The 26,611-nt window shown below is 45.8% G+C and overlaps 1 protein-coding gene and 1 non-coding gene across 3 annotated transcripts in view; one reads left to right on the top strand and one right to left on the bottom strand.

Moving 5' to 3' along the window:
- The first annotated feature begins 3,586 nt into the window (after positions 1 to 3,586).
- Positions 3,587 to 26,611, top strand: part of MMP24 (matrix metallopeptidase 24) — a 48,268-nt gene continuing 25,243 nt past the window's right edge. Inside the window, exons 1-2 of one of the 2 annotated variants that reach the window (XM_040247464.1) lie at positions 3,587 to 3,673; positions 23,381 to 23,529. In XM_040247464.1, coding sequence (XP_040103398.1) covers positions 23,474 to 23,529 — 56 coding nt within the window. In that variant the 5' untranslated portion in view covers positions 3,587 to 3,673; positions 23,381 to 23,473. Of the gene's footprint in view, positions 3,674 to 21,997; positions 23,530 to 26,611 lie in introns of those variants that run through there. The other variant, XM_040247463.1, reaches the window with a different exon arrangement.
- Positions 8,501 to 8,573, bottom strand: TRNAG-CCC. Its single transcript has one exon. It is a non-coding gene; the product is annotated as a tRNA-Gly (tRNA).

Raw genomic sequence — 26,611 nt, 5'->3', positions numbered from 1 at the left:
GCGGAGGCGCCCTTCGCCGGGCAGGTGGGGCTGGCGCGCCGGGCCGGGCTGCGGGCTCGGGGCTTCCGGGCAGGGCGGGGGGCGGCACCGGGGCCGGGGGCGCGGAGGTGGCGCGCCGGGGGTCGACGCCTGGTGTCCGGGCTAGAGACCCAGGGCGGGGGCCGGGGAGGGCCGCTCAGGCCCGCTGGGCCCGGAGCCGCTTCAGCACCGCGGACAGGGGCAGCGGGCGGGGGCGGAGCGGGAGGGTCGGGATTGTTGTGGCGGCGGTGGGGTGTGTGGCCTGCATGACTATGTGTGAGGGAAACCGTACAACGCCTGGGAGTAAATAGTAAGCGCAGCCAGTCTGTTGTGGGTTGGGAGAAGCCGAGGATGTTCGAGCTGGAGACGGGAAGATTGGGGGGTGGGGGGTGGCGGGGGACCGGGGAAGGACTCGATCACTGTCTTCCTATCTGAAGGTCTGTCACGTGGAGGAAGGATAGACTTGCTCTGCGTGGCCCCACAGGACAGAACTAGGGCCCACAGGGGCGGGGGTAAGGGTTGCAAGAAGGCAGCTTTCGCTCTATGCAGGAACAAGTTTGTAACAATCGGAGCTGCTCAACCAGCTTGCGAGGCGATGAGCTGCTCATCACAGACATGTGCAAGCAAAACCTCCGGGAGGGGATTGGATGGATGCATGCATAATACCTGCATGGATACAAGCATAATAATAACAATCATGCCAGCTAGCGTTTACTGAGCACTCACTATGTGCCAGGCCTGGTGCTAAGTTTTATAAGAATTATCTCGTTTAAGCCTCCTAACTATGAAATCATTGTAATTATTTTCATTTTACAGATGAGGATATAGACTCCCAAAACTAAGTAACTTGCCCAAGGTCACACAGCTAGTGAGTGATGGAGTTGGAATTCTAACCTAGGCAGGCTGACTCTAGTCTCCACATTTTTTCCCCCACATATTTAACTATGACATTATCCTGTGTCACACAAGTTGGGGCAGGGGCATTGGACTAGGTAATTTCTTTGGTCTCTTCCAACCTATAGCAATTCTGATAAGTGAGGTTGAGACAGTAGGTTTGGGGGTGGGGTGGGGTGGGCCGTTTGTTTTTTGATGAAGAATATCAGAGTAATTTCCTCACTTATCATAAGAGATGGAGTGTGTTTGTTGAAGCAGTCTGTTCAGAAGAATCTGCCACAACAAGGATTCTTAACTGGGCACCAGAGTCTGAAATCTTGTATAAAATTGTGTTTGCATGTGCAAATGTGTTTTTCTTGGAGAGAATCCCTAGATTTCTTCAGATTGTCAAGAGGTATATGATTCCCCCAAATCAAAGTGTGTAGAAAGTCTTTAGTCTTGCTGGTAATTTTCTTCCAAAGGCCTTATAATTGTTGTTGACTTTGAGTGAAAACTTTCCTTAGCCTGCTTGTGTTTTCAGCTTTATTGATGCATTTCATGAGTTTATACCCTATAAAAAGTAGAATTCCTTTAGTCTTCTCGGTCGCACAGGGTAATATGGAAAGACCCCAGTCTGGGATTTAGGGGGCCTGGGCTTCTAATCCTACCATGGTTTCTGTGACCTTGGGCCATTTCCTTCCTGAACTTTACCATCTCTAATACAAAAAGAGAGGGGCTTCCCCGGTGGCTCAGCGGTAAAGAATCTGCCTGCAATGTAGAAGACATGGTAGGAGCCAAGGGTTCGACCCCTGGGTCGGGAGAAGGAAATGGCAACCCACTCCAATATTCTTGCCTGGAAAATCCCAAGGACAGAGGAGCCTGGCGGGCTACAGTCCATGGGGCTGCAAAGAGTCAGACATGACTTAGCAACTCAACAACAACAAAGAGATGAGGCTAAATGATTGCAACTTTGAAACCGGTTTATTCCTGTGATATTTCAAGCATTAAGAACAAGCTCTTTGTTTGACTATGTTAGGAGCTGAAGAGAGTGTAGTGCTACCTACTCCTTATTTTTATCAGTTTTATAAAGGCTTTGATTATTCCACCTCTTTTAGCCTTTGTTTTTTCATGCTTAAGTTTCTCGCTTACAATAGACCACCTCTAGAATAGCCACATTCATTCTCTGAGTCATTTTAGTTGCCCTTTTCTAGCTATCCTTGGGCCCTAACTTTCAATAGATGTCAACCTGACCATTTTCCCCAGATATGGGACCTTCTCATCTTATACAATAGAGAATGATTTCCTCTTTGGTTTTTAGGTCCCTTCCCACTTCTGTGCATCATTTTGTCAGCCTTCCTGACCCCAACATATTAGGACACTGCCTTTAGGAAACAATCCGCAGCAGCTCCCTGATCCCTTTCCTGGGCCAAAACTGATAGCCTGGAACACAACACCCTATCCGTGGATTATTCTTACCAGAGCACACTGTTACCTTACATTTCCCCAGGGTGACGTTTATCTGCCATTTTGCATCCCACTCAGTACATTCCTTCAGTGCACACGCGCTCTCTCTCTCTGTCCTTTGGCAGAGCATGCCCCTACCTGAAAGGGCTTAATATGATCTGCAGTCCTGAAATTTTCACTTTGCTCTACTTCTGGATCACTTATAAAAAATTTAAATCAGACAAGTCCTGGCATGGTCTCTTGGGGCCCCCTGCATTTTTAATCTCCCTTCATTTAGAGACGTGACCAGCTCCATCTATTTATTTATATCCACCTGTTTATTTCTTGCCTTCTATTTTCCTGTTGTTTCTTTTCTTCTACTGTTCTCTGTCTCTCTCTGAGTTCTCAGGCCTTGGTTTAAAAAAAAAATCACCCTCAATTTCACAATGACTCCATTTTCCATTTCTAATATATCATCCAAAACTTTCTGTAAGATAATTATATCCACTGCTTCTCTGAATGATTTGCACACTATTATCCTCTCACTGAGTCTGAGTGGATCATGTGATTGAAACCTTATAGAAATATTGTTGTTTTTCAGCCAGCACATAACATTGCTTAGTCCTCGCTCTATCTTTTATGGTTTCTGGAGTCTGACTTCTCCCTACCTCCTCACTAGAAGCTGGCTTTTCCCCGTTCATCCATACACATCCTTACTCTGGACAAGCTCATCTCTCCTTTATTCTAAGACAAGCTGCCTGTGTTTCCCTGGACATTTACACATGCTGTTTACGTCTGTACCTCCCCACATCTGTCTGCCTCCTTTCTTAAAGTTCTAGCTTAAGTACTGCCCTCTAGGAAACTCTCCCTGACTTCGCTAGGCATTTTCTTCTCTTTTCTCAGAGGAGCACTTTGAGGCAGCTCCAGACAGTTTGTTATTAAAAAAAAAAAAATGTAAGCATCATTCAGAGGGAAAAAAAGTTGTGTCTTAGGCAGAACCTTCCCCAACCAAAGCATTTTATGTTTTTATTTCCTTATTTTACCCCCTCACCACCACCACCCCACTTTATGTTTTTAGATTCAGCACAGTCCCCAACTCTGATGCTCATTGTTGGTGTTTTGTTTGTTTGCTTGTTTTTTTAGCATGGACCATTTTAAAAGTCTGTATTGAATTTGTTACAATATTGCTTCTGTCTTATGTTTTGGTTTTTTGACAGCAAGGCGTGTGGGATCTTAGTTCCCCAGTCAGGGATGGAACCTGCACCCTGTGCACTGGAAGGTGAAGTCTTAGCCACTGGACCACCAGGGAAGTCCCTCAGTGCTCATTGTTAATTACTCAGTAAGCAACCCACGATTCTGCTCTTTATCTTTTATGCCAAAGAGTTACATGCATCTGAAATGGACACTCATGGCCCTGTGGTCTCAGGATGCCTTCTAAAATCTTAGGGATAAGACCCATTGCCTCCCTATCCTTCCTTCAATGAAATTAGTGTTATTCCTCTTGACAGTGGTTCTATGATGATACCCTTGAGTTCCTTCACAACTCTTCAGGTAGGCTGTCATCTAGTGGTAGTGGCATACAATAGAGAGGAATTAAGAGGTGGCCATGACCTTAGAGATCACCAAGAAAGCACACAGCAGTACTTAACAGGTATTTCTTGAATTGCTGTAAGTTGCCCAAGGTCACTAAGCCTGAAGTAGAACTTTTCCTTGGTCTCCTGACTTCTTAGTTGAAAGCAATTTCACTATCCTTGGCTTTGATTTCATATTTTCAATCTTTTATCACCAAAAGACAAAGCCCCCCCCCCACCACCCACAATTCATTCAGTCTGTTTTCTCTTTTGCTTTCTTGAGTCTTTCTTTTATATTTTGCACTTTGGGTGGTCCCACTGATTTTCTAACTGGCTTCTTGCATTTGGTTTATTTAAAACATCTCTTTCTCGTATTATTAGCTGAGTGCCCCACAAATAGATTTTTGGCCCTCCTAACTTCCAATTTAATTCTGAGGAAGGTCGCTATAGGCAGAAAGGGGTAAACCCATCACCACTGGCCACATGAGCACAGAAAGTGACTCCAGGTCCCAGGGATTAATGGATTCCTGCTCTCTCATCTGGTTTTGAGAGTCTGCTCTGGGCAGATGGAGAAAGTTCTTCAATTTGCACCTGCAGTCAAGAAAAGTTAGAGCCCTGAGCGAGTCTAGGGGTGTATAGATATGTGTGCGCGCTCAGTCGTGTCCGATTCTTTGTGACCCCATGGGGTATAGTCCACCAGGCTCCTCTGTCCATGGAATTTTCCAGGCAAGAATACAGCAGTGGGTTGCCATTTCCTCCTCCAGGGGATCTCTCCGACCCAGGGATCGAACTCATGTCTCCTGCATCTTCTGTATTCGCAGAATACCACCTAGCCACCTAAGTCTAGGGATGGGAAGTGCTAACAAATTCCCAAGCCAAAAATTTATTTCAGTGTGATCAATAGCCTCCAATATATCTTCATTCTTGTCTGAAAAAATAACTTCTCAGGGATTTTCCTGGTGGTCCAGTGGCTAGGACTCCGTTCTCCCACTGCAGAGGGCACGGGTTCGATCCCTGGTTGGGGAATTAAGATCCTGCATGCCACTCAGTGCAGCCAAAAATTAAACAAATAAATAGAAAGTGTCACACTTTCCCTAAAAGCAGCTATTCAGAAAAATTTTTCACCGCAAGGAAGTTCTTCCTTTTGCCTAACTTGAGTCTAATCTGCTGTTTATCTTTCATTCATTTTCTCTTATTATGACTGTGTTTTTTCCTGTCACTTTAACAGCCTCATATCTTACAGTGCTTTGCACTTTCCAGATTTCATGCATGTGGCCCCATTTGATCCTGGCAACAGCACCATAAGTTAGACAGGGAAGATATCATCCTCATTTTATAGAGGAGCAAATGGAGACTCGGACAGAGATATGACTTATCCACACATTGTCCAGGGACCCATGTGGAGCTAATAAACAATAAACCAAGGGCCAGAAACAGGGTTTTCTGTCCCAGACCTGAATGTTTTCCCCTCTATACTAAACTGTCCTATTCTGGAATATTGTAATAACCTTTAGCCATTCCAGTCATTGAAGGAGTTAGTTTTAGAGCAAATAAAAGTAAATTATAATAGTACCATAGAGGTTAATCTTAGGAAACATCTAGCTTTATGATATGATAGAGTTTAGACTCAAACCCAGAGGAACCAATTCTTAATAAGACTGCAGCCAATGACACCTAGCACAGTGTCTGCCTGGCACATTCTAGATACTTGATAAATATTTTTAAATTGATTATATTGTCTGTGTCCCCCACCAACATCTTTTTTTTTAATATTTGTATATGTATGGCTGCATCAGGTCTTAACCGAGGCAGGCAGGCTCAGTATTTGCTGCGTGCAGACCTCGTTATGCTGTAGCACGTGAGATCTTAGTTCCCTCACCAGGAATCAAATCTGAGTCCCCTGCATTGGAAGGTGAATTCTTAACCACTGGAGTCCCCCAGACCAACTTCTGTTAATAGTGGTTGGAATAGTACAGATGAACCTATTTGCAGGGTAAGAATAAAAATACAAAAATAGAGAACGGACTTGTGTCCATAGCTGGGGAAGGAGAGGGTGGAAAAGTGGAAAAAGTAGCATTGACACATATACACTACCATGTGCAGAATAAATAGCCGCTGGGAAGCAGCTGTGCAGCACAGGGAGCTCGGCGGGGTCTCTGTGATGACCTGGGAGGGTGGGAGGCTCAAGAGGGAGGGAATATATGTATATACCTATAGCTGATTCACTTTGTTGTACAGTAAAAACTAACACAGCATTGTAAAGCAATTATACTCCAGTTAAAAAATGAATTTAAAAAAATTATTTAAAAAAAAAGTTGTTGGCATGCAAAAGTCAGTACCTTTTTTGAAGAAGGATGAATGTGTGCTAGAAGTTTAAACAAGGTCTGGGCAAGCACCAAAACAGCAGGAGATGTAGTTGGGGAGGTCAGGGAATATTCTAGGAAAAAGGTTGTATCAAAGATGAAGTTTTGGGGGAGGACAAGGACAAAGAATGGTGAGGGGGGCAGTCCACAGAGAGAGAAAACATGAGCCAAGGCTCCACACAAGTGTGGGCATATTTAGGAAATGGTGGAGAATTGGATGTGCTTGAGGCCTTGGTTTATTGCTGTTTCCAGTAAGAATGCTTGAGAAAAGTCTGGAAAGGGAGGCTAAGAGCAGATTGTGAAACTGGCTTTTGTCCAAAGGCTGAGGGGAGTCATAAAAGGTTTCTGAGCAGAGAAGTGACCTGCTCAGAGCCTCAGCCGTGTTGTGTGGGTGGAGGCACCAAGGCCAAGTGGTGCTGGGTGCTGGCCCCTGCTGGGGCTCTTTTAGCTTTCTTAGTGCAACCCAGGTCTGTGTTCCTGTTCTAGTGTGTGGATAAAAGCTGTGCACCCCGGCTCTGGCCTTCCCCAGTGGAGTGATTCTGGAACAAATCCTTTGGTTTCACTGGACCTCAGGATTGATTTTGTTCAAGTTCTTTCCTGGTGTTTCTTCATCATTACTTCGTACATTCATTTAAAAATATATGTGTGTGTTTATTTATTTATCTGACTGTACTGGGTCTTAGTTGCGGCACATAGGATCTTCAGTCTTCACCGGGGCATGCAGAATCTTTAGTTGTGACATGGTAGGATTTAGTTCCCTGACCAGGGATCAAACCCTGCATTCGGAGTGAGGAGTCTTAACCACTGGACCACCAGGGAAGTCTCATGCATTCGTTTTAAAGGGCAATTTGGAACTAGGCTTTGACAATCTATGGGATAACAGCAAAGTCATGTATACAAAAGATAATATTTTCTCAAAGATCAGACATGTTGTTATAACAAACAAGGTAGAGAAAACCAGGCAGGGACAACTTCGTTAGCAATAATAATTTTAAAACACTTCCGTACCACACACACACACACACACACACACACCATTCTCTGTGCTCCAAAAACAATGGGCTAGAAAGAGGTATCCTTCCCTTCATCTTCCCCTCGCCTGCCTCAGGAGAACCAGCAGCCAGCCTAGCACCTCCACCTCCTGGACCAATCGTCCCTGTAACTGCTTCTCTCCACCACCACTGCCTCCACTTTAAACTTTCATCCTGTCTTGTCTGGCTTCCAGAAACTTCCCACCTGATCAGCCTCTCTTGCCTGCTTCTAATCCTTCTTCCTGTGGCAGCCAGAGTGACCTTTTAAAAATAAATCTACACAGGGGCCAGTTATATCTGAAGCAAATATGGCAAAGCCAAGATTTAACAAAGCCAATAAGTGATTATCCAAGGATTTTTTTTTAAAAAGCTATTTTTATGCCTTTCTGAATGCTTGCAATATTTAATTTAAAAAAAATTTTAAACAAAAACATCTGATATGTGACTTCCACTTTCACTTTGCTAAAAATGGTTTTTAAGGTAAAAGCTAAACTAATATTGCTATACTACAGCCAGTTCTCGTCATTCTTATTATGGAAAAATTTCAAACACATGTTGAAAGTATAACAAACAGTATAATGAAGCCCCTTGCACCCAGCACCAGGCCTCTGAGGCCCTGCATCACCAAATCCTCCCCAGCTCTCTGCTCCCTTTTATACCAGCTTCTTAGTAACCTCCCTGAGAAGTTAGGTTTCTGTGGTGGCTCAGACGGTAAAGAATCTGCCTGCAGTGCAGGAGACCTGGGTTCAATCCCTGGGTCCGGAAGATCCCCAGGAGAAGGAAAGGGCAACCCACTCCAGTGTTCTTGCCTGGGAAGTCAGGCAAGAGGAGCCTGTCAGGCTACAGCTCATGGGGTCACAAAGAGTTGGACACAACTGAGTGACTAACAGTTTCAGTTTTCAGTAATCTCCAGCTATCCTGGCCTTCTTTCTCTTTTCCTAATATGCAGGCTTCTTCCCATTCAGGAATTCAATAAGATATTCTTTTCCAGGAGTGCTCATTCTTTGACCTTCACCTTGACCTCTTTCGCTCGTATACAGGTCTCAGCTGAGATGATACATCCTCCAGGAGGTCATCATACTTACTTTCTTAAAATATAATTTTATTTACTTGACCACACCAGGTCTTACTTGTGGCAATGAAGGATCTTTGATCTTTGTTGCTGTATGTGGGATCTTTAGTTGTGGCATGTGGGATCTAGTTCCCTGACCAGGGATTGAACCTGGGCCCCCTGCATTGGGAGCACAGAGTCTTAGCCATTGGACCACCAGGGAAGTCCCATGTCACTGGCTTTCTTTCCCAACACCTTCTCCTTTTCCCTCATTCTTCTTATCACCATTGAAATGAAGCATTTCGCCTCTGCGTGTCTACCTCCCCCTCCAGTAAGCTCCATGAATAAGAGTTCAGTGGGACTGACGGGCATGATGGACTATGAAAGATGCTGTAAGCAAAAGGTATACATGGGAACACAAAGGTGGTGGTGGTGGTTTAGTGACTAAGTCATGACTGACTCTTGGGACCCCAAGGACTGTAGCCTGCCAGGCTCCTCTGACCAGGGGATTTCCCAGGCAAGAATACTTGGAGTAGGTTGCCATTTCCTTCTCCAGGGGATCTTCCCCAAGCAGGGACTGAACCCAGGTCTCCTGCACTGAAGGCAGATTCTTTATCAACTGAGCTACCAAGGAAGCTCTGGAGCACAGAGGAAGTCCATTTAATCCTGGATAGTCCTCCCAGGTGAAGTGGCATTCAGGCTGCCTTTCTAAGAATACCGAATAGATCATCAGAGAGCGACTAGTATCCAAGTAGGAAGGATGTATCGTTCCTACATGGAAGGCAATGTTTGCCTTCTAGGGAGAGGGAGTGAAAAAAGTCACAGAGAAAGGAACTTGCAGGCTGTGTTCAGGTAACACAGGTAGGTCAATAGCTTGAGGAGGGGGCCCGTGAGGTGGGCAGTAGAAGGGTGGGGCATACAAGTCAGAGGCTAAGGTGCACTGACTTCAGACCGTGAGGCTTGTGAGTGCTGGGCTGAGGAGCTCAGACTTTAAGACTGGTGGTGAGGAACCAGAGGCTCTGCTCCATGCTCAATCTAATTAAGCTAAAGTAATAGAACCTTATATAATTACTTAGCGGTTATCTACTTCAGCCGTCTGCATTTCAGTTGAGAAACTAAGGCCTGACCACAGTCTTTGTCTACCCTCTTCCCTTGTATAAACTCATCAATAAGTCAAGCCCAAGAGGACAGAAAACATGGCGGATTTACAGGAAGGCACTGGAAAGGACAAGGAAGACAAGGGCCCTCACTTCTCAGAGAGTGAATGAGTGCATGGCTATACTCCTGGCCTTGGAAGGAGGCCTGCCCAGAACCGGGAAACTCAGACATCCCAGGGCTGACCCAAAACCCCAAGTGTGCCACCTCCCTAGGCAAGGCAACTCTCTGGCTTGTGGTGGCCTCCTGGGAGTGGGCCAAGGACATTGCGGAGCGCCAGGGAATTCCCGCTAGTGCACTTACCACCCACTCAAGAGATGGTGGCAGCCAAGAGGCAATGCTGCACCATTAAGGTGTTTGTCAAGAAGCTAAGTTGGGCATTGTGGGCGATCCTGAGAGCCCTTTTTAGACTGGCTGTAAGTGGGGAAAAAAAACAACACAGCGTTTGGAGGCAAACCAGAGCTAGAGTGGAGGGTGTAGCACAGCAGCCGGGATGCTCCGGGGAGGCAGGGCCATTAGGCTGTGTTTGCAGCTCCTCCACCAACTGGCTCTGTGCTCTGGATAAGTCATTTCTCCCTCAGCTGAATTTTTCTATCCGGCAAAATAAGCATGTTAAATTAGATAATCTTTAAATTATTTATCAACGACTGCATTTTCTAGATAAACTGCATGGTTAAGCCCTCAAATCTGAAGTTTTAAAAAATCAGTTATAACTCAGATGGGTTCTTTTCAACAGTGAGAGTCTTTATTTGAGGAGGCTCCAAAATCACTGCAGATGGTGACTGCAGCCATGAAATTAAAAGATGCTTGCTCCTTGGACGAAGAGCTATGTCCAACCTAGACAGCATATTAAAAAGCAGAGAGATTATTTTACCAACAAAGGTTGGTCTAGCCAAAGGTATGGTTTTTCCAGTAGGCATGGATGGATGTGAGAGTTGGACCATAAAGAAGGCTGAGCACCAAAGAATTGATGCTTTTGAACTGTGGTGCTGGAGAAGACTCTTGAGAGTCTCTTGGACTGAGAGGAGATCCAATCAGTCAATCCTAAAGGAAATCAGTCCTTCATATTCATTGGAAGGACTGATGCTGAAGCTGAAACTCCAATACTTTGGCCACCTGATGCAAAGAACTGACTCATTGTGAAAGACCCTGATGTTGGGAAAGATTGAAGGTGGGAGGAGAAGGGGACAACAGAGAATGAGATGGTTGGATGGCATCACCGACTCAATGGACATGAGTTTGAACAGGCTTCGGGAGTTGGTGATGGACAGGGAAGCCTGGCGTGCTGCAGTGCATGGGGTCACAGAGTCAGACACAACTGAGCGACTGATCTGAACTGAACAGATGGGTTCAGTGGCAAGGCTGGGACCTCAGCAGTGTGGGCAGAGAAAGAAGCAGGATTTTGGTGGGACAGGAGTTGCAGAGAACTGCCACAGTGATGAGGCTAACCTCTGAGGAGTCACCAAAGAGACACAGTGAATCAGTCTTGCAGCAACGACCAAAGGTGATGGTCCCTGTATTACTGGAGAGGGTGGGAGCAAAAATACAGACAGTAACATTGAGAGACCGCTTCCTGTGTGCTGGGACCTTCTAAAAGCTTTTTTGTTGTGCAGTCACTAAGTCATGTCCAACTCATTGCAACGCCATGAACTGCAGCAGACAGGCTTCCCTGTCCTTCAAGAAATCCAAGATCTTGAGAAAAAGATTCAGGTCCTGGCAATCTCAGTTTAGGACCTGAGTGCCAGGCAGGGAAACTGAGACCAAAACCCACTCGTAAGGACTGAGCTAACATAACAATGAAAAGGAAAGGAAGATCTTAGGGCGGGCTTGATGCCAGTCTGCAACGACACAGCACAATCTCAGTGTTGGGGCTGTAGCTGCTGACGGACTGTTTGCAGACGTCAGGGCTGGCTGCGGAGATAGGCAGGTAAAGGACCCAGGGATGTGAGCAGAGTTGAGGCACAGAAGGCAAGGGCTGGCTCTTGAGCCAACTTTAGTAGAAGACTTTCCAAAATGGCAACATGCTTCCTGTCCTAGTAGATCAGAGGCAATACTGAACACAACATGCTCGTTCTTCATGGCACAAAGTCATCACTCCCAGCTGTCCTTACTGCAGTGGTTCTCACACTTCGGTAGGCAATAGAGTCACCTTAGGTGCTCCCTTTAAAAAAAATATATATACATATATATTTATTTTTGGTTGCGCTGGGTCTCCTTTGCTGTGTGTAGCCTTTCTCTAGTTGCCGTGAGCAGGCTGCTCATTGCAGTAGCTTCGCTTGTTGTGGAGCACGAGCTCTAGAGCGCAGGCTCAGTAGTTGTAGCGCACAGGCTTAGTCTTTTTACAGCATGTGGGATCTTCCCAGACCAGGGATTGAACCTGTGTCCCCTGCATTGGCAGGTGGATTTTAACCATTGGACTACCAGCGACGTCCCAGGGCTCATATTTTTAAAATGCAGGTTCCCGGTTCCCAGCTTCGGAGGGTCTGATTTTGTAAGTCTAAGTCTGTGCTTGGTAACATGGATTTTTAACAAGCTCCTTGGATGGTGCCATGCTGACAGGCCATGATGTGCAAAGACCGTCCAGTGAGGGAACACAGCCTCGGTGCTTGGGGCTGCAGCGGCGGGGTGAGGGGTTTGGGATTGTCACCTATCAGGGAAATAACAGCCATCATTACTGCTATCTTTTACTGAGCACTTCATACCACGTGTTAGTATTTAATGTCCACAACCACTCCATGGGGCACATGCTAAGAACATGGAGCTTGACGTGAGCAGTAAAGAGGCTGAATAATTTGCCAAAGGTCATGTAACAAGTAAACCAGAGAATTAGGATTTGACCCCAGTGCCTTGTGTCTTCAGACCGTACGCCCTTAACCATAACCCTAAACATCCCCTCCACCTGCCTCGCTCCTCACTGCTTACCACACCCCACCAGGAGCCTGTTCATGTCCACCTCCTTACATAAGGAAAGCAGCTCTCCTTCTGAGCCCCATTCTAGGAGGCTATTGACTGAATGCCTACTGCTTTCCTTAAAATGAAAAATTTAGGGTTGAAAGAAGCAGTATAGAATATTCCAGAATATTCTATATAAGAACCCCTTTATAATAGTTCTTAACATGGACAATATTGCCCACCCTTGAGGGAACTCTTAGGCCAATGGAGATATTTCTGGTTGTCACAGCTCGGGGGGTGGGGGCTGCTGCTGGCATCTTGTAAAAACTAGGGGTGCTGCTCAATGTCCTATAATGTACAGGACAGACCCCAACAACAGAATTATTTGGCCCAAAATATCAATACTGCTGGAGTGGAGAAACTCTTCTATAGCAAATTCTGACCAGCGATCATTCATCCTCACGCTGAGTGCTTCAACTTGTTTTCATCCAATACATAGGTGTCTCTGCTGGCCCCGTGCTAGCTGTGGGGATACCATAGTGAAGAAGACAGAGTATGGCACCTGCCCTCGGGCACTGTGTAGTCTAGGAGAGGAGACAAGCAATTCCACTGCAATACCATGTGATAAGAATTGTGATGAGGAAGACACTTGTTCCTTGGAAGAAAAGCTATGACAAACCTAGACAGCGTATTAAAAAGCAGAGACATTACTTTGCTGACAAAGGTCCATATAGTCAAAGGTATGGTTTTTCCAGTTGTCATGTATGGATATGAGAGTTGGACCATAAAGAAGGCTGAGCACCAAAGAACTGATGCTTTTGAACTGTGGTGCTGGAGAAGACTCTTGAGAATCCCTTGGACTGCAAGGAGATCCAACCAGTCAATCCGAAAGGAAATCAATCCTGAATATTCATTGGAAGGATGGATGGTGAAGCTGAAGCTTCAATACTTTGGCCACCTGATGCGAAGAGCTGACTTATTGGAAAAGACCCTGATGCTGGGAAAGAGTGAAGGCAAGAGGAGAAGAGGATGACAGAGGATGAGATGTTTGGATGGCATCACTGACTCGATGGACATGAGTTTGAGCAAGGTCTGGGAGATGGTAAAGGACAGGGAAGCCTGGCATGCTGCAATCCATGGGGTTGCAAAGAATCAGAAAGGACTGAGCAACTGAACAACAACAACAAGTGGACTTCTAGTGGTCCAGTGGTTAAGAATCTGCCTGCCAATGCAGGAGACATGAGTTTGATCCGCAGTCCAGGAAGATTCCACGTGCCTTGGGGCAGCTAAGCCCATGCACCATATCTTCTAAGCCTGCACCCTAGAGCCTGTGCTCAACTACAAGGGAAGCCACCACAATGAAAAGCCTGCACACCACAGCTAAAGAGTCGCCCCTGCTGGCTGCAACTAGAGAAAGCCCATGCACAGCAACAAAGACCCAGTGGAGCCAATAAATAAATAACTGAAAAAATTAAAGAAAAAAAAAAGAATTGTGATAAGAAGGATGAACACTGACCAGGGATGTAGGTGGAACTCTTGAGTTAAGGGTTCAAGGAAGGCTTCCCCAGAGAAAGAAGAGTGTGATCTAGATAGAAGGAACTATGTATGTCAGAATCTGGAAGCGTCAGAACATGGAGTGCTAGGTGGGGAGTGGTAAAAGAGGCTGCAGAGGTAGTCAGGAGCCATATCATGATGCCTCGATTTAAAAACAAAACACTTTATTGAGGTAAAATTGACATACAAAAAGCTGCACATATTTAATGCATACAACGTAATGAGTTTAGAGATAAGTATACACCTGTGACACCATCGCCACAATCTATGCCATCAACAAATCCATGACTTCCGGAAGTTTCGTCCTGCCCTCTTTATTTCTGTCATCAGCATCAGCATCAGCATCATCGTCGTCTTCTGCTAAGAACTTAAGGAGCTGCCCTTTTAGCAAATGTTGTAAGTGTATAATACTGTATTGTTAACTATAGGCACTATGCTGATCAGTAGGTCTCCAGGATCTAGCCATCTTCTGTAACTGACACTTTGCACTGTTTGACTTACACCTCCCGTCTCCCCCTTCCGTGAAAGCTCTTGATGGGAAGCCTTTGAAGCTGCCTCGGGGTATTTGCACCTTCTGTTCCCTCTTCCTGGAATTCCTTCGCCTCCTGCAGGTCCCTTGCTCTCACGTGACTTCCACAGAGACGATCCCTGACTGTTCTCTATAAAATAGCTGTCCCATACTTGCCGTATCCTCACCCTACTTTATTTTATCATAGCACTAACTGTGACGTGGTTCGTCCGTGCGACTGTAGCTAGAAAGTAAAGAGGGTGTTTTTGTTTGATGTTCTATCCCAGAGCCCAGACCACATGCCTGGGACATGGAGGTCCTTAGTAAGTAGGTCCCCAGTAAAGACTTACTGAATGAACAGATAGATGGAAACAAATTTGATGTTTAGGAGGGAGAGCCAATAGTTCCTTGGTAAAAGACAATGTGGGCCAAGGAGAGGTCACAAGAAGCTTCTGGTTTGATGCCATAGCCTGGCATAGGAATCTAGCCAAAGAGTATTGAGCATACTGTGATCTGAGATCAGGCATTGCTCTGTAGGAGTGTGAGGTCCAGAAAGTCCTGGAAGGGGAACGGGATGCCTGACTAGTGACCTGATAGTGTGAAATGCCTGGTTTCAGGTAAAACTGAGTTTGAATCCTGCCACTTATTAGCCTTGTGGCTTTGGATAATTATTTAACCTCTCTGAACCTCAGTTTCTTCATCTGCAGATTGGGGATCATAATTCCTACCTTGTGGGATTGTTGCAGTCCAGAGTGCCTGCTACAGTGCCAGGTATATAAGAAATGTTCTAATAATAGTAACTGTTGTCATTTTGGGGCTTCCCTGGTGGCTCAGGGCTAAAGAATCTGCCTGCCAATGTAGGAGACTCAGGTTCGATCCCTGAGTCTGGACGATCCCCTGGAGAAGGAAATGGCAACCCACTCCAGTATTCTTGCCTAGGAAACCTCATGGACAAAGGAGCCTAGTGGGCTACAGTCCATGGGGGGGGGGGTCACAAAAGAGTCAGACACAACTTAGCGACTGAAACAACAACGTTATCATGGTTACTATAATTATAGTACGACTTATAATTCCATAAGATGTTACAGAAAAACCCAAATGAACTTTTTGGCCAACCCAATAGAACATCTCTATTAAAAAGCAGTTTATTTTCGTGAGTCTGGATCTATGTCCTGTAATCTCCTGTGCTGATCTTAGCTTGGCCCTCTGTGCCAACGAGAATAAATCTCCTTCATCCATATCCATTTGGCTTTTTAAAGACAGTCCTATCCCCTGCAGCCCTCCCCTCTCCAGCCTAAACATCCCTCATCTTTCCTCGTGGGCTACCCTTCCTATGAATGGCTGCCTCACTTTCCTGGCCACTCTTCCTCAGTCATGCTCTAGCTTGTCACTGTCTGTCTGCATCTACCGGGCTTCCCCAGCGGCTCAACAGTGAAGAATCCACCTGTCAGTGCAGGAGACACAGGAGACCTCAGTTTGACCTCTGTGTCGGGAAGATCCCCTAGAGGAGGGCATGGCAACCCACTCCAATATTCTTGCCTGGAGAACCCCATGGATAGAGGAGCCTGGTGGGCTACAGTCCACAGGGTTGAAAAGAGTCGGACACAAAAGCAACTTAGCATGCACTCACTGCGTCTACAACCTCTAGAACTGGACTTGGACCTCCCGTCCATGTTGAGGTCAATCCCTCGTTCCTGTTCTTTTCATCTCACCCCAGATTATGACCTCAGCTGCCCCAACTCTTTGATCAGGATCTTTGATTGTTTCTCATTCCAGTCCATGCTTCCAATTTTAATACCTTCCTGCCTGTCCCTTCTTTGTAGACTTTGCCTCTGACCTTTTTGATATTACCTTCTCACCCTCTGTGTTCCTGACCAAACACCGGATCTTAATCATTCCCCTGCCCCAGGCCTGTACAGTCTGGTTTGCCCAACCAGATGTGAGGCTCCTGAACACCCCCAGGAGACATCCTGTCTTGGCCCATCATCTCTCTCCTCCCCCATGGCCATCTCTGTTTGCCAAGAGCAAACGGCAGCACACCAGTTGATTTGCTTCTGGCCGCCTCCTTTGACACTTCTGATCTCACCACCGCCTCTGCTGTCTGCCGCTCCCTTCCCACTCCAGGCCACTTTTTTTTTTCTCCTTGTTATTCTCCACTCTCTCCTTTGCCTGCCACTGTCTCAGCTTCCTCTTCTCAGCTTAGGCTTCGCCCGAACCAAAATCCCGCCTTCTGGCCAGCGGACCAATCACGCGGTGTTGCCTGTGATCACTGCATCTCCGGCTCAGCCTAGCTATTTTGGTGTCTGCTCGCACTCTGAGATCTTTCTCACTTTCCTGTGGGTTGACACCTCTTTCAGCACTTAAAGGGTGACAGACGTCGTCTTAGAGTTAGTTAACCGAGCTGTAAAGTTTAGAATTCTGACATGGCTGGTGGTGGATTAATGGATCCAGGTGTAAAAAGATGAAACTTAGGTCATTCTTTTTAACACTGAATGGGGCTTCTTTCCTTTAGCGAATTTTATCTTTTTTTGATTGGGACCATGGAGCCTGTTGCTTCATCAAGCAAAGTCAACCACAAAAGATGGAATTTCAGCAAATATTTTTTTCAGAGCAGAATCGATACCATGGACTGGGCTTAGTGCTTTCGTGTATATTACTCATTAAACCTCCCTAGATGAAATCCCTTCGTGGGATTTCAGTACCTCCTAGACCAACTGTTAATTTGTTAATTCATTCACTCATTCTGATTATTTATTATGTCAGGCACTGTGCTAAGTACTGTAGCAGATATAAAAATAAATATGACAGTCTCTGCTCCTTGGGAACCAATCTAGTGAGGAAAACATATCAACCAATAGGTGTGATACACTGTGGAAGTTGTGTTTAGAGCAGCAGAGAATTAAGCACTGCAGGAGGGAGGGAGGTTGCCCACTAGCTCTGCCAGGGAGAGTCTAGGAAGGTTTTTCAAAGAAGGTGACATTTCAGCTGGACTTTGGAGGATGAGTTTGCTAGCATGCCTAGAGAGAATGGGTTCTGTTGGCAACAGGAATAGCCTGGAAGTGTGAATGGGGAGAGAGTGTTCTGGATTGGGGATGACTGCAGTGTAGAAGACTTGCTTCAACATCAGGTACTTCTGCTCAGAGAAGTCAGAGGATTGTCTGGGTCACAGAGCAGGTGAATAGTAGAGACAGGGTTAAACAGCAGAAGTTGTCTGGTCCCTAATGCACAGTCTTTAGCCTCCCACCTTGTAATACACACCCTCCCCCCCACACACACACCAGGTCCAGTCTCAATGACCCTGACTTAGAGCTGTCATTTGGCCAGCCCCTTCTGTTCCCATTTCTGCTCTTAGGGGTCTGCCCCTGAGCCTGAGAATTGTCCCCAGTGAACCTGGGAAGGAAGCAGAACCCAGTGAAGGCAGGTCCACTCCAGCATTTGTCCATGACCTAGACATTGGCCAAAGTCTGAGTACTTAGATCCTAACTCCTGACACTGCTGAGCTAGACTCTGTGACCTTCATAATAGCTCCTGGTTGGCTTTGAGATGCTCCTTGCTTGAATTCCCTGGTGGTTGAGATGGTAAAGAATCTGCCTGCAATACGGGAGACCGGGGTTCAATCCCTGAGTCCAGAAGATCCCCTGGAGAAGGGAATGGCTACCCATTCCAGTATTCTTGCCTGGAGAATCCCATGGATAGAGGAGTCTGGTGGGCTATAGTCCATGGCATCTCAAAGAATCAGACACAGCTGAGAGTCAAACACTAACACTTTGCTTGAATATCCAAAAAAGGAGCTGGGTAAACCTGGTTGCCCTTTACCAATTAGGAGCTCCTTTCAATCCCCCCCCAAATTTTAGAATAGAGTTTATGCCAAAAATTCTCTGTTCCCTGTCTCCTACAATATCATAGTAATGAGGACAGGAAGGGGAAAAAATTGTCAAATTCCATACTAGCTTGAAGGCAGGTGCTCAAAAAAAAATACTCTGTTGACCAGTTTGTTGGAAGCATCTGTCCAAAGTTCCCCAGCCGGGACTTCCCCGGTGATCCAGAGTGGTTAAGAATCCTCCCTCCAATGCATGGGACATAGGTTGAATCCCGATCAGAGAACTAAGATCCCACATGTTGTGAGGCAACTAAGTCTGCGTGTGGCAAACCACAGAGCCCATGTTCTCCAAGGAAGATCTTGAGTGTTGCAACTAAGACCCAACACAGCCAAAAATAAATAATTTAAAAAAAAAACCTTCCCCTTAGTGTTTTTTTTTAAAATAGTTCTCTAGCTATTTCCCAGATACTGTAATTCATCCTAATTGGATTTTAAGAGAATTAACTAATGGAGTGCACAAATAAGGAGGAATTGGATTTTAGACTGGTACCACACCTCTTTTGGGAAAGGTTTGAGGCAGTTTACAGAGTGAAACAATCTTTTTAAGTAAGATTTTTAAGGATGAAACACAACTGAGTGGTCAGAAAAATGAAAAAAAGTAACAGCTAATTGCAAGGATCGCCGTGTTCCACACTTAAACGTGATAAATTTGACCAAAAGATTCCCAGCAGAAAGGCCAAAAAGGAGAACCACTGGGTTACCCAATATGCATTTGCTGAAACCAGAAAGCACACAGAATTTCCTGTAGAGATGCTGTATTCCTCAAGGTAAAGCTTGATAGAGAGGGATTGGGTTTGGTCTCAGTAAAGCTGAGTGACGGGGAAGAGAATAATTCCAGTCAGCTGTCATTTCTCTGCACACAGTGTTCTCAGTGCTGTGTGAGAGGTGGTCAGCCCCACAGCTCACCGAGAGCCAGTGGACACGCTGCCCACCATAGCACCCTCAAGGCGGCTCTCGGTCCAGGGGGAGGGCAGGATAACCAGATTTCAAAAGGCTGTGAAAATGAAAGTGAAGTCACTCAGTCGTGTCTGACTCTTTGTGACCCCATAGACTGTAGCCTACCAGGCTCCTCTGTCCATGGGATTTTCCAGGCAACAGTACTGGAGTGGACTGCCATTTCCTTCTCCAGGGGATCTTCCCAACCCAGGGCTCGAACCCGGGTCTCCCGCATTGTAGACAGACACTTTATTGTCTGAGCTGCAGAGAGGGAGTCAAAGACCGTCTTTTCCACCTTGATTTTATGAAAGGTAACAGAGACACAGTCCAAGGGGATAATAAATGAGTCACTTTTGAGTGATTATGCCGGGTACATTCGATCATTTTGGCTTAACAGCAATCTTGTAGAGGAGGGTCATTGTTTACATTTTACAGATAAGGAACGTGTTCGTTGCTCAGTCGTGTCCAACTCTTTGTGACCCATCGACTGTAGCCCGCCAGGCTCCTCCAGGAATTTTCCAGAAAAGAAGACTGCAGTGGGTAGCCATGCCCTTCTCCAAGGGATCTTTCTGACTCAGGGATCGAACCCAGGTCTCCTGCATTGCAGGCAGAGTCTTTACCATCTGAGTCATCAGGAAAGCCCACAGATAAGGAAACTGATGCTCAATTTGCCCAAAGTCACACAGCTGGAAAGTGATGAACTAGGATTCAACCTCAAAACTTTGTGCCTCTTTCCCATGATAGCGCCCTGTTTATTCAATCCAACAATTCTTCAGCGAAGTTTCTGTAAAGAACATAATGTGGCATTCTGGCTGGAAGGGGCTGAGGAATAGAGTACAGGGATTTAATACTTTGATGATGTAACTGACCTGGGAATAGAAATTGGAGCTTGATGAATGGACAGGTAACTTGTCAATTGCCCTGTTATGTCCATTTCCAGATGTTTTGAGCTTTTTGGCTAATCCGAGACCACGGTCAAGTCACAAGTGATTCTCCGTGGTTTGTCCACTTTGTGAACAGATAATTAATAGTGTATCATCTCTCTCCACTCCCCTCCTTTCCAATCCTCTCCACTCATCTCCATACTCCTCTTCCCCAAGTTCCTACCATTTTAAATACTGCTCAGAATGTGCCATGCTCTCCAGCACCTCCAGATAATTGCACATATCCTTCAAGACCTAGCTCAGGACTTCCCTGGTGGTCCAGTGGTTAAGAATTCACCTGTCAATGTAGGGGACATAGGTTCAATCCCTGGTGCAGGAAGAGTCCACGTGCCTTGGAGTGACTAAGTTCATGTGTCACAACCACTGAGGCCCACGTGCTCTAGCACCCATGCTCTGCAACAAGAGAAGCCACTGCAATAAGCCCTCACACCACAACTAGAGAGTAGCTCCCGCTCGCTGCAGCCAGAGAAAGCCCATGCACGGCAACAAAGTCCCAGCACAGCCAAAAATTAGTTAATCTTAAAAAGATTGAGATACCACCACCACCTGGAAGCCTCTCCTGAGTTCCCCTTGCTCCCCATCCCCACCCCTCCGTGTGGATAACATACCCCCTACTTTGTTCTTCTATGGAACTCTCTACACATCTGAGTTTTAGTGCTGTATTTTCATGATGGGTTTATTTGTTAGTCGGTGAGCTCCTTATTCATCTTTGCATTCCCAGAGCCATGCACAGTGCCTACTAGGTAGCCCATGCCCAATAATGTTCATTGAATGGACACAGTGATCAACTACTGTGTCAGGGGATCCCTGGGCACCAGATATAGAGATGAGTGGAGGAGTTCAGAGTCTGATAAATACAGTAATGATTGGAGCCCAATGTTACAAGAGGGCTTCCCTCTCAGTTGGTAAAGAATCTGCCTGCAATGTAGGAGACCTGGGTTTGATCCCTGGATTAAGAAGATCCCCTGGAGAAGGGAATGGCTACCCACTCCAGTATTCTGGCCTAGAGAATTCCATGGACAGTCCATGGGGTCACACAGAGTTGGACATAACTTAAGTGACCTAGCAGAAGCAATATTATAAGAACTATACTGTCTATAACAGGGGATTTAGGGAACACAGAAGAGGAGGAATGTACCTGGCTAGGGAGTGAGGTAAGTCTTCCAGAGGGAGTAATTTATAGGCTTAACCTTAAAATAATGAAAGATTTTTGCCAAACTAAGAAGTATGCCAGGCATACAGGGGGAAAACGTACAAAGGCATGACAGAGATTCAGCGCTGGGGGAAGCACAAGAAGTATTGAAACCCTGTGCCAAAATTTAGAATGAAAAACAGGTTGTAGATTTCTGATGAAAGAGTAAGGTTGTTGCTCTCTTGGGGATGTTTTAAGACTTTATTATTCTGACTATTTTGTTCTTAATCAGTCAGACGGATTTCATCACAAGGCAGTAAAGATGTGACAGCCTCCTTGGTGAAATAAATAATAACTTATTTATAGTTTCTGGTCTGCCTCCTTCCCAAAATGGTTTGATTTGACTTGTCATAACAGACACAGCCACAATAAGATGTTCATATAGAAACAAAGAAACAAAATTATGAAGCCTTCCCTGGTGGTGCAGTGGCTAATACTCAGCACTCCCAATGCAGTGGGGAATGCAGAGGGCCCAGGTTCAATTCCTGATGGAAGAGTAGATCCCACATGTTGCAACTTAGAGTTCACATGCAGCAACTAAAAAAGAAGAAAGATTCCATATGCCACAATGAAGATGGAAGATCCCGTGTGCCACAACTAAGAACTGGTGCAGCCAAATAAGTAAATAATACTTTTTTAAAAGAAACAAAACTGTAGATGGGAAGAGCATTAATACAGTTTCCTAAGGTCTTTTTTCTTCATTTGCTCACTCGGTGTTCAAGATAATCTTCTGAGGATGGGCGGCAGTTTCCATGTGACTTAGAGATCAGTGTGTACATCCACTCTCTACAGGACATGCCTGTGGGTTCCATAGACACATGGATGTTTTCTTCATTTTCCAATTAATGCCACAGATATTTCCTGGTCTTCTGATTTCTAGCTGGTCAATGAAAATACTCTTTACTTTTCCGACCTTCAGATTCATTGTCTGAATTTCTTCATCCAAGCTACTTTCAAATTCTCTTGCCCTTTTAAAGTTTATCTCCTTTTTTTCTTAATTACTCCATGCATAACACTTAGATAAGCACAGAAAAAAGAAGTCCCCCATGATATTATAACAATGGCTAATCACATTCATTCCTTTTTTATTAAAAAAATATTTTTTGACATTATTTCAGGCTTTCAAAAAACTTTTCAAGAATGGGACAAAGAATTCCTAAACACCTTTCACCCAGATTCATCTCTTAACATTCTACCACATTTTTTTTCCCTCTTTCTCCTCCCTCTCTCTTTCTCTAATTTTTTCCCTGAATCTGTTAAAGAAAATGTTGCAGACTTCACACATTGCATCCTTATGTAAGCTGAAACACTTCAGTGTATATTTCCTAAAAGCAAAGAATTCTCTTACATAGCTATATTATTATTTTTTATGTGTGCCCTTCTAGACTTTTTTCTATGCTCATATTTATGTAGTTATATTTAAATTAATACACTGGTTTATTTTGTTTCTATTTATTAATAATAGCTTACTTCTTTGGAGGGATTAGCAATGAAGACTTAGATAATCTCATTATTTACAGATAATCTATTATCTACAGATAATTCTACAAAAGGTTCCTGCGGCAGACTCTGTCTCTAGATACAGTGGGTGTCTGGGGGGCACAGTGTTCATCAAGTCACTCTGCTTCAGAGAATGGACTGCTCTGGTCCTCTTGCATGTCTAGTCATGCGCCAGTGGAAACCACTGAGTACATGGTGAAGAGACAGGGTGCTGGAAAGGCTAGGCTAGAAGGCATTTTAGTCCTTATTCCATAGCCAATAGAGATTCAACGGAAGCTCGATAGCAGAAGAGTAAGCCAACAAGAGCTGTGCTTTTTGGAGCCTCACTTGACAGCGTCTGCAGGAGGGAGTGAAGGAGACAGAAATCAGAACATGAGTCCTTCAGTCCCTTGGGTAAAATGGTCCCTAGTTTCAAGGGCAAATGAGCCTTCCCCAAATGATGCGTTCTTTTCTTTTGCATGTCTTTCAGAACTGGTTAAAGTCCTACGGCTATCTGCTGCCCTATGACTCACGGTCATCTGCGTTGCACTCAGGGAAGGCCTTACAGTCAGCAGTCGCCGCAATGCAGCAGTTTTACGGGATCCCCGTCACCGGTGTGTTGGATCAGACAACAATCGAGTAAGATTTGCACAGGACATTGTGCCTTTGAACCTTCCAGAGTTACGTTTGGGTTCACACTTGTCATGGCCTCATCTGTATACCCTACCCATTCTACCTTCCCATCTTCCACTCCTGAGAGTCAGCTGGGAGGGAGTACCCCAAGGTGCCATCTCGTACGTGAGCTGGGGGTGTGTTCAGCCTCAGTTTCCTTATCAGCACAGTAAAGGGTTTGGTTATAGGTGGCCTTAAATCTCCTCTGATTCTAATAACTTGTGGGTCTGTGAGTCACCCTTCTGGCATCCCTGAGACGTAGGCATCTCACTAGATACAGGAAATTCTAGAATAATGATGGCAAGTCTTGTTCCACTTTTCCCATTTATTAAACATTTGCTGAATGTCTGCATGTGCTGGGCAGTGGGCTTGGTCCTTTGATCCCTGTGCTCCTCATTTAGTGAAAAACACCATCAGCTAGCTCTGCTGGTCTAGAACGCAGAAGGAAACACCGAATCTCAGGGAGATACTTAGGAGGCAATGACAAGTAGGCCAAACCACACAGATGGTTTTATACTCAGGGAGAAGATAAAAAGGAGAGAGAGAAGAGTGACGAGGGTGGAACCCCCAGGAGAAGGAGCCACCTGAAAAGTAGAGGAAGCCCGGCAGGGATGCCATGGCCATTGTGGGGGGCAGGGGGGATGGTCAGCAGGGTCAGCTGCCGTGGTGGTCAAACAGGAGGCTGAAAGGTGTCTGCTGAGTTTAGTAACAGAGAGGGCGTTGAAACCTCCGTGGCATGATAGCAGCAAAGTCAGACTGTGATACGGAGAAGGAGAGGTGAGGAGCGGCTATGGCAAACATAGGGGCAACTTTCAAGAAGCTGAGCAGTGGGAGTTTCCTGTTGATCCAGTGGTTACGACTCCAGGCTTTCACTGCCATGGCCTGGGTTCAATCCCTGGTCGGGAAACTGAGATCGCATAAGCCTGCCCATCCCCTCAAAAAAAAAAAAAAAAAAATGCTGAAAGTGAAGGAAAGGAGGAATAGATGTGGCTAGAGAGGGATGAATTTTTATTTAAGATGGGAGAGAGTTGAGTTTTTTTGTCTCTAAGGAATAGCCATGAAAGTTATTAAAGTTATATAAGAAAAGCCGTTACTGACATGTTTACACTGCTGTGTTTAAAACGGATAACTAACGAGGACCTACTGTATAGCAGAGGGAAATCTGCTCAGTGTAAATGTGGCAGCCTGGATGGGAGGGGAGTTTGAGGGGGAGAATGGATACGTGTATATGTATGGCTGAGTCCCTTCGCTGTTCACCTGAAACTACCACAACATTGCTAATCGGCTGTACCCCAATACAAAATAAAAAGATTTTTTTTAAAGACATAAAAAGGAAAAGAAAAGCCATTACTGCCAGGAAGCCACGGTCAAGAGCTTGGAAAGAGTTTCCTCACGAGGGAGGGCGTGTGGGGGGTAGGGGGTCGGGGGCGGGGGTGGGGGGTACCCGAACTCAGGTGGAAGGAGAGAGCAGGGCTTGGGGAGGATGCAGGCAAGTGGGAGGATGCAGGCAAGTAGGCGGCTGGCAGAGAACAGGAAATTCAGCCAGTGGTGGATCCAGGATCAATCCACCCCTTGGCTGAGTCACTCCTTGAGGTAATCGTCTCTCTAGGTCTCAGCTTGCTCATTTACTGAAGGGGTTGGGGGAGGGAGGGGAGGGGATGGAGGGGAAATGCTGGATTTTGACTCTCAGATTCTAGATTCCATTATTCTAAGGCTCAAGCTTTCAAATAGAATTTGGTGAGTCTGGGGTTTTATGATCCCACAGTCCCATACGAACACTTCCTGTGCCTCAGATCCTCTGATTGTGAGGTTGTAAACCCCTGAGACAATCCACTTGACGGCTCCTGTGATGCTGTGAGTAAGCGGGCGCCGTGGGCCTGCGGCCTGGGGAGCCCGGCCGCCTTTCCAAGCGGAGGTTATTTTGAGGCCTTTGCGCAGGCCTCACGGCAGCGCCTCCTGTGGCCGCAGCACTGGCGGCTCTGCTGAGGCACCACCTGGCCCTGGGTTTCGCTCTGTTCCAGAAGCCCCAGGCCCGCTGGACCGGGTTCAGGGAGTGGCAGGTGGCAGCAAGAGGAGGAGGCGGAGGGAGGGGCTGGCGTTTCCCCCTTGCCGCTCTGCTCTGCGCCCCCTCTTTGTAGGAAGGAGGGCGGGCTTGGGGGCGCTGTTTTGGAGGCAAGGGAAGGGAGAAGGTGCTCACACTTAATCCCAGACCTGAGTGGGGAGCGTGTTTGCAGGGAGAACTTGGAGACCTTTTCAGCTCCAGCTCTGTGACCTCGGGTGTCGCTGCCTCCCTGCCCCAGCCCGGGGCTCTTCCGGGTCTAGCTCCACCTTGCTGTAGCAAAGGTGGCTCCTGGGTCTCTTCCCAGGGACTGTCAGCGAAAGGAAGCTAGATCAGCCCCTCAGAGGATTATTTTTGAGTGTCTGCCTTGGGAAATGTCACACATTATTCACTCCTTCATTCATTCAACAAACATAGCTCCTCTAACCCAACCTAGTGCTAAGCAGAGGGAAAAAGAAAGGAAAAACCCCAACTTTTGTCTGTTCGGGGACATTAGTTGATAGTTCATTTATTCATTCAACAGAGTCCCAGTCCTGCCTCACCCTTGTTTTATTTTGCAAGTTACTGGTGTTATCTGTGTCTTTTCCCTTGTCTGTAAAATCGGGGTCAGTCATTTCTGATTACTTCACAGAGTTGCTTTGAGAACCAAATTTGTTTTTTTATTTTAATATTTATTTATTTGGTTGCGAGGGTCTTGGTTGCAACATGAAGGATCTTTAGTTGGGGTATGGGGAAATTCTTAATTGCAGCATGTGGGATCTAGTTCCCTAACCAGGGAACAAAACCAGGCCACCTGCATTGGGAGCCCAGAGACTTAGCCACTGGACCACCAGGGAGTCCCTCAAATTAATTTTTTTTAAAAGGAGAATGAACACTGAAAATTATACACATTTATATCAATGCCTGTTACTGTCACTATTTAGTCTTTTATTATTAATTTCTGAGTGTGGGCATTCTAGGTGAGGTAGATACAAAATGAGTGGGTTAAGT

This window comes from Oryx dammah, unplaced genomic scaffold (genome assembly GCF_014754425.2).
Source record: "Oryx dammah isolate SB20612 unplaced genomic scaffold, SCBI_Odam_1.1 HiC_scaffold_10, whole genome shotgun sequence".
Lineage (NCBI taxonomy): Eukaryota > Metazoa > Chordata > Mammalia > Artiodactyla > Bovidae > Oryx > Oryx dammah.
This window is presented reverse-complemented; position numbering and strand designations above follow the sequence as displayed.